The sequence below is a fragment of the Bos javanicus genome, chromosome 28 (genome assembly GCF_032452875.1).
Source record: "Bos javanicus breed banteng chromosome 28, ARS-OSU_banteng_1.0, whole genome shotgun sequence".
Taxonomy (NCBI): domain Eukaryota; kingdom Metazoa; phylum Chordata; class Mammalia; order Artiodactyla; family Bovidae; genus Bos; species Bos javanicus.
Window position 1 is genome coordinate 29,872,659 of NC_083895.1, and position 12,725 is coordinate 29,885,383.

The following is a 12,725-nucleotide window of genomic DNA, read 5'->3' on the forward strand; positions in this document are numbered from 1 at the left end:
AAAATTCACAGAAAAAAAAGACAGTGAGGGGAATGGGGAAAATCTGATAGAGGTTAGGGACTAATCTTGAAAGCAAAGCTGAAACAAAACATGTTTTCCATAAAACAAAAAAAGAAAGAAAAGAAAAAACTGCCTTTGTTAAATAAGAAACATGGTGGTTATTCAGCATGAACAGAGTCATTTTTCCGGGCATGGCAGGCTCAGGGACAGAACTAGAGACACTGATGAAGCAGACTTTTCCAGCCCAGTGGCTGTGGCAAGCTTTACTGCACTTTAGAATCACCTGGGGAGACTTTTAAGCACTGCTGATGCCTGGACCCACCCACTGAGCTTCTGATTTAGTTGATTTGAAGAGGGTCTCAACAACCACATTTCTGAAAAGTTCCCCAAGTGAGCCTACTGGAAAACCAGGTCCAGAGAACTGCGTTAGAGGAAGAATACGGTCAGGAAAAACAGAATTTTGTTAGAGAAGGGACAAGATCTGTAATAGGAAGCCTCAGATTTTAGTCCAGATTGTGGGCAGATCATTAATTTCTCTTCTTCTGTGTCTCTATATTCTCAAAGGCAAAATGAGATCTAGCAAAGCTGTTAGAAACACAAAAAATAAAAATGGCTGTGAAGCACTGCATGGTCACTAATATGCCAATATTTATTTAATATCACCACTAGGACCTTCAGTCTTTTAGTTCTGGTTTGAAATTTTGTACAGAACCCCACACAGAAAGTGATTAACATGTGCCAAATGAAAACTTACATTTTCATGTTAACAAATCCAGAGTGGAATAAAGGAAGCAATTAGAAATCAGATAGTCATTCCTCTATAATGGGAAATGGTCCCAGAGAGATGGACTGGTAACCTTAGGAGGAAAGGCCCTTCATTAACTCTCATTTTAGTTAATTGCTATGTTCACAAATTATTTTACCAACATGAGAGTACAATCAATCTCCATCTCCTTTCTAAAGCAGGCTAGAAATTCTGGGCCAGAAATAATTTAGCACCCCAGATTTTTATCACCTGACAAAATTTGTCTTTTCACTTCAGGGCTTTTTTGCAAGGTCTTTGGGTCCTAAATTAACTCCTGCCAAAGCTAGAATACTTTATTTCTTCAAGGGAGATGTCTCCAACACCCAATTTATTGCTTTTAAATATAAATTCATATCAAAACATGAATTGACCTATCATGATAGATAATGTTTAGTTGCCAAGTGGTGTCCGACTCATTTGCAACCCCATGGACTGTAACCCACAAGGATCCTCTGGTCCATGGGATTTTTCAGGCAAGAATACTAAAGTGGGTTGCCATTTCCTTCTTCAGGGGATCTTTCTGACCCAAGGACAAAACCTGTGTCTCCTGTACTGGCAGGCTGATTCTTTACCACTGAGAGACTTGGGGAGTGATAGAAAATTATTTTAAGGTCAAATCAATGCCAGGACCAAAACTTTAAAAATAAGTTTGGTCAGGGATCTCTGGCAGTTCAGCGGTTAGGACTCCATGCTTCCAATGCAGGGATGGGGGTGGGGCGTTGCAGGTCAATCCCTGGTGGGAGTGCATGCTGTGTGGTGCAGCCAAAACATTAAAAAAGGGTCTGGTCAACAGAAACGTGCGTTCTCTACAAAATTCACCTAGATATTTGTGATCAACTTTCTGAAATTACAACTTCCAATAGATATGAGCTGTGTACTAGGTAATATAGGAGTTCTCTTTAGGAGAGAAGCATTGTCCTCTGTCACTTTCTGTTAAGGAGTCTTCCTTCATAGCCAAGAGAACACCTTCAGACTGGCTGGACTGCTCAGAGAAGCTGACACTCTCTCTCAGAATCCAGCCTGCTCTCAGTTGCAGTCCACAGCCTGTTCAGAGGTCCTTGCAGCTTTTCAACACCCAAGGTATGGAGGAAAAACTCTAGCTGATAAGAACTGCTTTCCACCAACTGGGGGGTGATGCTATTCAAGCAAGATTTCCTGAACAAAGATTGATGGAAATAAGCCCAGGCAATTCTATTTCTTACTGAGTCTTTAAAGTTTAGAGCCTGCATAAAGGACAAGGGTCTCAGTTTACGAGGCCAGTTAAGTGATCTATCCAACGTCCACAGAAACTTCTCAGGCAGGACTTGAACTCAAGTCTTCTAGCTCCATGTCTACTATATCACACTACCTTCGCAATCCCTCATGGAACATGTTTAATGTTAGGTCAATTTTCCAGGCATGGCTAAGTGGTAATTGTTGTCATGTGGGAAGGGTATTGGGCTGAGGATGAGATCTGGGGTCTAGCCCTTGCACTGCTGTGTGTGTTTGTGTATGTGTGTCTCTGTGAGTGTGTACATGATCTTTAAAAGATCTGGCCTCTTTACTAGTTTTTGGTTCAGTTTGTTCATCCACAGCCTAGAAAACCCCAGACACTGACTCAGTTCTACCATCTGCTTCTTCCTGTACCAGGTACAGCTCTGAAGGCTCTCACAGAGCAGTGTTGACTAGTGTCATCACAAATCCATGGTCTCCAATCTCATGCTGCTCAAAAAAGACCCATTCATCTCCTCCTGAAATCTCTAATAATCTTAGTCTCAGTCTTTTGCTTCTATGCTTGCTCCTTTCCAAATTATTCTTCATAAAGCATCCAGAGTTGTCTCTTTAAACATACACACAACCACGCTATTTTCCTGCTCACAACTCTTTAATAATAGCTTCTCATTGCACTGTGAATAAAACCCCAACTCATTCCATGCCTACAAGGTCTTGCAGGTTCTTGCCCACATCTTCCTCTCAGACCTCATCTCAGGCCATTCTCCTCTGTTAGTATTTGACAACCACAATAATCCCGGTTTAGCTCCTTACACATGCCAGATTCGTCTTTCCTGCTTGTTATGGAGTGAATGTTTGTGTCATCTCACCCCTGAAACTTAATACACTGAAGCCTTAACCCCCACTGTGGCTGTATTAGGAGATCGGGCCTCTAAAAAAATAATAAAGGTTAAATGAGGTCACAATGCTGGGGCCCCAGTCAGATAGGATTAGTGTCCTTATAAGAAGACACATTAGAGAGCATGTTCTCTCTCTGTATAAACACTAAGGAAAGGTAATGTGAAGACAGAGCAAGAAAGTGGCTGTCTAAAGGACAGGAAGAAAGCTTTCATTAGAAACCCAGTTTGCCTTCACACTGATAACAGACTTCTAACCTCCAGAACAGTGAGAAAACAAATTTCTGTTTTTGAAGCCACCCCGTCTATAGTATTTTGCTATAGAAGCCCAAGCAGAGTTAATATACTACTGCCTCAGAGTTTTAAACATACGCTATTTCCTTCTTTCTGGATCCTCCCTCTTTCTTCTTCCTTCCTTTTTTCAACTTTCTCACTTTCTGTTTAATATGCCTTCCAATTGGACCACTGTAATAAAACAACTCTCCCGAACGTCACCATTTCACCACAACCACCAGGTATTTATCATTTTATTTTACTGGACCCTCTCTTTCCCATGGGACACTGTAGATCCCTTAGTTTTTGAACCCTCTTCTTCCCTGGCTTTGATTTCAATACTTTCTCTAGGTACTCCTCTAACCATTTCCTCAAGATTTCATTCTGGAACTGCTTAAATGTTAGTGTTCCACTTGATCTTGCCCTTGGCTCATGGTTCTTTTCTGTATAATATTCTCTTTGGGTAACTTCATCAATCTTCATGATTTTAATTCTAATAGTGTGTTGATGATTCCCAAACCCAGCTCAGTCCTCTAAAATAGATTTGAATATTCAACTGCTGGCTAACCATCTCTACTTGGGTAGTCCCCAGGCACCTTAAACTGAAGATATCTACAAGGGAACTCTATATCTCCCCTGGGGAACCAGTCTCTCTCTTTCAATTCACTATTTCAGTTCATGGTCACATTGTGATCTGAACAAAAAAACCTAGGGTCATTCGAGGCTATCCCTTCTCCTTCACAAACTGCTTATTTTTTTTTTCAAGTACCAGAAATAAATTAGTCATAATTAGTTACTAGTTCACTCTCATTATGTTAGTACCTTTGCAGTAACAATATGCTCTCATGGGTTCCTCTAAGCAAAAATACCTACCTTTCCCTCTTTGAAGTGCTTCTTGAGCTGCTTCTGCATGGCAGTCAACTTCTTGGACTGCACTCCACTGTAAGCCAGCAGCATGCCACCAAACTGCCTCTCAGTGATTCTCCCATCCACAGGGTCATGGCGTTCAAACTGGAAAGTGAACAGAAAGAATGTTCACGAGGTCAAATGCAAAGTATTTTGACATGGGATGTGGAATGATCAACTGTTGGATTCTGAGAACAACTAATGGCTGGGATCATATTTTGAACTATAATTCTTACCAAGATTTAAAAAAAATTAGAAACAGAATATTTGGGTTTTCCAGATGTGCCATAAGTTACCCAACTACTCTAGGAGTCAATTTTCTCACCAATAAAACAGCTACTATAACATTTCCTATATCTTCTAGATCAGGAACTTCCTTGTGAGAATAAAAACCATGTTAAATCTCCATTCAAACTCATCAGTAATATTATTAGTAATAAGTGCTCTCTGGATCATCCACATCTCTGTTACTCAGAGAAAACTTCTTAAAAGTTAATTATTATAAATTTGATCAATTGTACATACCAGTTCCTTGATCTGTACTTAATGTTGTTATACAGACCTCTAAAAATTTCAAAGAAGAGCAATGTGTTTTCCAGTTTTCCCCCAAATGGTAATCAAATGTTAGAACATCAACAGAACTTGAAAAAAAAATGTATAGGGCATACGATGCCTCAATTAGACATGCATACTTATCACAAAGCTACAAAAAATCATTAGGCATATTTAAATATGCAGACAGAAAGGCTAAGCACAAAAAACTTCAAGCTAATCTAAGTAATATCAGAAAATGAAGACTGTCATTTAAAAACAGAGAGAAAAAAAAATAAATAAATAAAAACAGAGAGAAGTGATCTCAATACCAGCTGCAGTGTTAATAATATGTAAATGCCTATTAATAACATGGCTAAAGATGGGCCTAGAAACCAATTAGAAAGCAAAATGATTTTAACATGGTAAAATTTCCCCATGGTTTTATGGAAAATAACAGTTACAAAGAAACTTTCAGATTCCTACATGGTAGGGCAAAATCTTATTCTCCTAAGAGGGTTATATAAAGACATAGGACATTGCTAAGTAAGATCAAGTCAACAAACATTTCCTGAATGTCTACTAGTTATCTAGCACTGTTAGTCACTGTAGGGTACAGGAAAGAAGAAGATTCAGTTTCTGTCCTTAGGAACTTTACCATCTAGTAACAAGATAAGGTTTACATGTAAGACATAAAATAAGGAAGTATGCAGTTAAGGGTGAAAGTCTTTCTCAGTTTTTATTTCCTTGCTTAGTTTGGTAAATCAATATACACTTTGTCTCCTCATTGGTCAGACTACGTCAGTGAGCAAGACACAAGAATTACTTTTTAACAACAGCAATCATTTGCTGATAGTGTACTATGATCCAGGTACTTCACTCATACAATCTTTCATTTAATTGCTGTAACAATCCTATGGAGTAGATATTATCAGCTCCATTTTACAGTTGAGAAAACTGAGGTAGATGAAGTTAGAGCTGGGAGTCATATGTGGCTCTGTCTGGACCCACAGACTGTTATCTCAATAACATACTATTTCCTCCTTCTAAACACTAGTACATATTTATCCTATAGGATAGCAATATGTTGTTTTGGATAAACTTATAAAGCAAGAGTGCTTAGTCATATTTGAGTGAGAAGCAAAACTTGTTCCATAGAAATCAGCATCAGCAATACTAAGCAAAAGCCTCGTTTTTAACTCAACCACTCAGTATTTCATGTTTGCCACACCATCACTTCTACAGAGCTGATTAATTTTTGACAATACCAAAAGTTTTCAGGATTTAAGTTTGACTTATGATTCAATTAACTACCCTGAAACAAAAATGGAGGACTGATAAAGTTTTTTTGCAAATGAACATACTTTCTGCAATGTTTAAATCAGATTTTCAGTGACATGTGATATCCACGCCAAAGTTGGGGTTCTTTAAGGCAAGTGAAACAAAGCTGCCATCCCTGGTCTCCTAGGCTTCCACTATTTAGGGTGTTCATTTTACCGTTATCTGGGAGATTTCACAGTTGTACAGAAATCCCATAAATTTGAATTAGATGAGTTAAGTTTTATCCCACAAGATAGATTCAAGGTTGCAATGTCTCTTTTTACAGTGTTGGCAGCAGCAGCAGCAGTGTGCTCAGGCTTATGAAAGCCTGCATTCATCTGCTCTCCACAGGGGCATAAACCTCACCTCTGCCACGTTTCAAAGCAGTAAAGACAATTTCCAGTGGAGATCCCCAAGTAACAATTCCAGTGCTCAAATTAGCATTTTTATTAATGTTCTTTGAAAACACAGACTTGCCTTTTTCTATCATTATTATTATTGTTGATATTTTGATGTGGTTGGAACATGAAAGGGAGTGAAAGTGAAAGTGTCCAACTCTTTGCATGGACTGTTGCCTGCCAGGCTCCTCTATCCATGGAATTCTACAGGCCAGAAAACTGGAGTCGGTAGCTGTTCCCTTCTCCAGTGGATCTTCCCAACCCAGGGTTTGAACCCAGGTGTCCCACACTGCAGGCAGATTCTGTACTGTCTGAGCCACCAGGGAAGCCTAAAAACTATAAAACTCAGCTCCAAGCAGTATAGCCCACTTCAAAGTTCACTACCTTCTCTACAGTTAGATTTGGAGCAGCACTAAAGACCTACTAGGCCAGGGAACGTCAAGTGTAGTTTCTCAAGGACCTGAATTAGGGCTATATTTTCAAGGGCAATAGCTTGACATCATGTAGCACCACATGAATATAATCCCCAAGGTCATGAGAGGGTCTTTGGGGAAAGATAGATTATTGCAAAATTATCACAGTGTAGAAAGCTTCTAATTATACATCTGGAAGCAATTCAAATGATTGGCTTGTATTTTATTTATCAGATATTGATAAAGCCTCTTAAGTTCCACTTCAGTAGGACAATTAAGAAATTCCATTCTATTTGATCCTGTGGCACAGAATATGTGTGTTCCAGGGTACCACCCACAATTTTCTCTGCTCCTTCAGACTGTATTTACAAAGCTACAGTAATAGAAACAGCATGGTACTGGCATGAAACCAGACATAAAGATGAGTGGAACAAAAGAGCCCAGAAATAAACCCACACACCCTGGGGTTAACTACTATGACACAGGGATAAGAAAACACAATGGAGAAAAGACTATTCCTTCAATAAGTGGTGCTGGGAAAACTGGAAAGACACTGAAAACAATGAGATTAGAACATTCCCTCCTATCATATATAAAACATTCCACATATAAAAACAAACTCAAGATGGTTTAAAGATCTAAACATAAAACCTGAAACCATAAAACTCCCAGAAAAAAGTTTGACATAAATTGTAGCAGTATTTTCTCGCATCAGTCTTCTAAGACAAGAAATAACATAAAAAGAAATAACATTAAAAATGAAATTAAAAAGAAATAACATAAAAAAATAAACAAATGGGACCTAATTAAACTTAAAAGTTTTTGCTCAGCAAAGGAACCATTGACAAAACAAAAAGACAACCTATGGGATGGAAGAAAATATTTGTAAATAATGAGAAGGGGTTCATATCCAAAACATACAAAGAGCCTATACAAGTCAGTATCAAAAAAACCCAATCAGAAAATGGGCAGAAGACCTGAATAGACATTTTTCCAAAGAAGAAATACAGATGGCTAACAGGCACATGAAAAGATATTCTGTATCATTAATTATTAAAGAAATGTGTAAATCAAAACCACAATGAGGTATCACGTCACACCTGTCAGACTGTCTATCATCAAAAAGTTTACAAATAAATGGTGGCGAAGGTATGGAGAAAAGGGAACTCTCTTCCTATACTGCTGGTGCAAATGTAAATTGGTGCAGGCTGTTGAGGTCCTTTAATGGACCGGAACCTGGTGGTCCAGTGTCGACGATAAGAAAGTAAAGGAGAGAGAAAGAGGCTGATATTCCTTGGTTTACGCAGAAAACCAATAAAGCTCCTGACACGGGGCTTGCGCTATTCATGAAGGCACCTGGCACCCTCTCGATGGGGTGAAGGCACAGAGTACCTTCTCGAGAGGGTCTCATTAGCCTGGGCAAGAAAGTGAGCCCAGTGGGCTTCTGCACTCCAGAGAAATAGCCTGAGAGAGAGAGAGAGAGAAGACACGGGGACCCAAGCTCTGATGGAGCAAGGGTGTTTTATTCAACATTGTGTGAGTATTTATACTGTCTTACAAGGTAGCTGTTTTCAGCAGAGATAAAATCAAAACTTACAAGTAATCAAGGAAACATGAGGTCATCCATATGAAAGAGAGAGGGTTGTAAATAATCACTTTTACCGTATGGGTCATAAAAAGGAAGAGGGTCGTAAATAATTACTTATCACCATATGGAAAAACTAATGAAGGAAATGCATGCATTCCTAAGCCCCAGGGAGTAGTTTGCTACTCCACTTAATTCCTGAATATTCAGGAATTACTAAGGGACAAACGATTCATGACAGATCCAAAACAGCACACAGGAAGCCTCCTGTTAAATGCTTCCTGACAGCAGGTCACTACAGAAAACAGTACGGAAGTTCATTAAAAAACTAAAAATAGAACCACTATATGACCCATCAATTCAACTCCTAGGTATATCTATCTGAAAAAAAAGAAAACACTAATTCAAAAGACACATGCACCCCGATGTTCATACCAGCACTATTTACAATAACCAAGACATGGAAGGAACTCAAAAGCCATCAACAGATGACTGAACTAAGAAGACGCAGTATATATATAAGCATATATGCAATGGAGTACTACTCAGCCATAAAAAGAAGGAAATACAGTCATTTACAGTAATATGGATGAATCTAGAGAACGTTATGTTTAGTGAAATAAGTCAGAGAAAGACAAATAATATTATCACTTACATGTGGAATCTAAAAATAGTACAAATGAATGTAAATATAAAACAGACACAGACTCAAAGATACAGAAAATAAACTTACGATTATCGAAAGGGAGATGAAAGGAGGGACAGACAAATTAGGGGTATGGGCCTAATAGATATAAACTACTATATACAAAATGGTAAGCAATAAGGATATATTGTAGAGCATAGGAAATTATATCCATTATCTTGTAGTAATCTATAATGGAGTATAATCTGCAAAAATACTGAATCACTATGCTGTACACCTGTAATGAACACAATATTGTAAACTGACTATACTTCAATAAAACAAAAAAGAAATTCGAATCTGTTGAATCCTGTGGCACAGAATATGTATGTTCAGCACACTACCCACCATTTGCATGGCTTCCCTGAGTCTAGGAATAGAGCTGAACAGCTTAGCATTTCTCTTCTGTCACTGCCACTTTCTCAAATGGATACAAGCTGTTGGCTTCCTATTGTTCCCCAGGGGGCTGCAGGGCAGAGAAACAGGGGACAGAGAAGAGGAGCCAAAAAACTGTCTGCAAGATTTTCCATCGGTTTCTGACCACACTGTGCCTCTCTTCCCGTCCTTGGCCCTTGTTGTTCTTTGGAAGGACAGATGGTATTTGTATGCATATGCGCGTGCACACACACACACACACACATATAAAGAGAGGAAATGATTTAAGGAAGAAGGGAAGCTAGGAAGAAAACATGTACTATGAACAAAGGCCAAAATAAGATTAGAAAATCGTAAAAGAAAAAAGAAATCAGTATCTGCAAGTGGGTCTTGATTTATTAAAGCCTTTTGAGGTTAATATATTTCAACAAATGTAAAATTCTTCTCTATCACAAAATTACATTTCAGGTGACTCTGTCTACCCCTCAGAGTAAATCCTGCCCTTTTACAAGTATAGGCTTTTCCTAGCTTCTGAACTGTACAATTCGAGTAATGCAGAGTAATCTCAAGCCACTGAGCTGAATACATCTTTTTCCATCTGACAGTATTTGGATTTTGAGATGTGAATCATGTCACTGCTGCTACCACTAGGAGTCTCAGAAAAACTGTTTTGGAAAAATGATTTCAGGCCCAGTTCTCTACTGCAAACCACCCAGCAAACATGACATGTACATTCCATAGCTTAAATATGAAATCTATGTTTCTACAATTGGTAAGGGACATTAGAGAGCTCCAGGTCAAATTGCCTTAATCTTAAAAGTATGAATTTTCTTAATCTTTAAATACAAGATGCATCTTCATTGTCAATAATTAATATGACTGTCTTTAGGCTAAGGAGGAAGGCCTACAATTTGGATTGAAGGCAACATGATTCAGTGCCCTGAGCAAGAGCCAAAACAATCCATTGGCATCTAGGGCCATGAGATTATAGATTACCAAATTTTTAACTTGCTAGACTCTTCTACTCCAAATCCAAGGATTCTTTCTATTTAAAAATGGTTTTAAAGAAAATTCATGTTGGTGAGTAAATCAAGTGACTAAAAGACCTGAGTACCAATCACACAGTTAGATCGGAAAAAGATTAACTTTATAGTCTGATAGTCAAAGTTAGGAAAATAACAAGACTAATGCATGAACTTAATATAGGATAATAAAAATCAGGATGTATTTGACTAAAGGTGTTGGAGAAAAATATTTTAGATCTGGAACAAAAGGATTCAAGGTTTGATACGTTTTGGTTTCATTCCATGACAAGTAATATATTTAAATGACTAGGAATATAGATTTTAGAATCAGCTGCCTGGGTCTGAATTTCAGCTTGAACCCATACTTGCTGCTGTGACTTACTTTCTCTAAAAATTTAACTTCTTCTCATCAAAAAAATAAAAGGGAGATAATATTCACAACCTCAAAGTGTTATAAGGATTACTTGGGATAATGTGTGCAGAAAAATTAGTACAGAGTTAGGTGCATAGTCTGAATTCCAATAAATGTAGCAATTAATATTCTTATCACCATATCACTTCTCAGGAAAGTGCCTCAATTGATTATTCTTTTTTTAAAAATATAAATTTATTTATTTTAATTGGAGGTTAACTCCTTTACAATATTGTATTGGTTTTGCCATACATCAACATGAATCCACCACGGGATTATTCTCTTCTTAGTAAGTGTTAACTAAGTTCAGCTTACTAGGTCTCACTTCTCTTTTCATAATTGCTTTTGCCCCGTCTCTGTTTACAGACTACTACTTTCATATTTGAAGAGCAGAAAAAGTGAATGCAACAAATATCATTTGTTATACAATATAATAGAATAATTCCTAGATTAAACTACCTAGAGGAGGCTGAAGCAGATCAACTTAATAAGACCTGTATCCTGGCCATATATTACTAGACAGAAAACTTGCATAAAGGAGGTACACAATAAATATGTAGTAAGTGAACAGAGGTAGAACACTAGAAAATTAATTCACAGCACGGTGTCCTAATGTTGAGAATATTTCCTATCTGAGGCAAGGATTACCTCTCCATTTCTCCCTTAACACCTACTTCCACAATATTGATTTTTATAAGAATATGTTTGAGAACGTCATTAAATATGACTAGTCAGTAATATATTTGAGTGCTTATTAATATGCCAGGTATGGTCGCACAGAGTCGGACACGACTGAAGCGACTTAGCAGCAGCAGCAGCAGCAGCAGTCCTAAGAACTTACCTTATGTAATCCTCACAATGTTATATAATAGGTATTATTATTATTGTTTTATTTTATAGACATGGGCACACAAGCAGAGAGAAATTAAATAACTTGCTCATACAGTTAATCTGGTGAGAAATTTCTCTTTTGGCCAAAGCAATCTTTTGCTTTTTTTTAAAAATAAATTTATTTATTTTAATTGGAGGCTAATTACTTTACAATATTGTATTGGTTTTGCCATACATCAACATGAATCTGCCATGGGTATACACGTGTTCCCCATCCTGAAACCCCTCCCACCTCCTTCCCTGTACCATCCCTCTGGGTCATCCCAGTGCACCAGCCCCAAGCATCCTGTATCCTGCATCAAACCTGGACTGGCGATTCGTTTCATATAAGATATTATACATGTTTCAATGCCATTTTCCCAAATCATCCCACCCTCGCCCTCTCCCAGAGTCCAAAAGACTGTTCTATACATCTGTCTCTTTTGCTGTCTTGCATACAGGGTTATCTTAAAGGCATCAACAATCATATTTCCTTTCTTACTCTGGTTACGGAAAGCTTAGTCAAGTTTGTGACCTACCTCTAGCAAGAACGGGAGTTTACAACTTATATTTTTCATAATAATCTTACTTCTGGCTTTCTCTTAACCTTCTTCCATTTTTTAACTTTCATTTCTCAGCAAGTTTTATTTTGTTTCACTGAATGTATTCTTTAGGGCTTTATTAAACCCTTTTTTGAACAAAGCAGGGTATAAAAAAGTGGTGTTGGACATCTTTGTTGTTTCAGTTTTTGGTTATGATAAATATCACCACTGGGATAAAGTTTTTCTGTATTTTTCATCATTCTTTTTGGGTTGATCTCTAGAAATGAATTATGAAATGAAAATCTATACACTCTTTTAATTTTTGACTATGAAATATTTGATATATACAAATAAAACCCATGATAGACAAGTCATGAAGCATAATAATTAAAAAAACTTCCATGAATATACCACTAATCTGAGAGGAAGCATTAGCACAAACAGTTGGGGTTCATCCCTCTGCCTCCCCTAAGAGGT

The 12,725-nt window shown here is 37.7% G+C and overlaps 1 protein-coding gene across 2 annotated transcripts in view; it reads right to left on the reverse strand.

Annotated features, from left to right (window-relative positions):
• Positions 1–12,725, reverse strand: part of MICU1 (mitochondrial calcium uptake 1) — a 217,163-nt gene that overhangs the window by 38,436 nt on the left and 166,002 nt on the right. For both annotated transcript variants that reach the window (XM_061405282.1, XM_061405281.1), the window contains one exon: positions 4,060–4,197. In XM_061405282.1, coding sequence (XP_061261266.1) covers positions 4,060–4,197 — 138 coding nt within the window. The remainder of the gene's footprint in view (positions 1–4,059; positions 4,198–12,725) is intronic.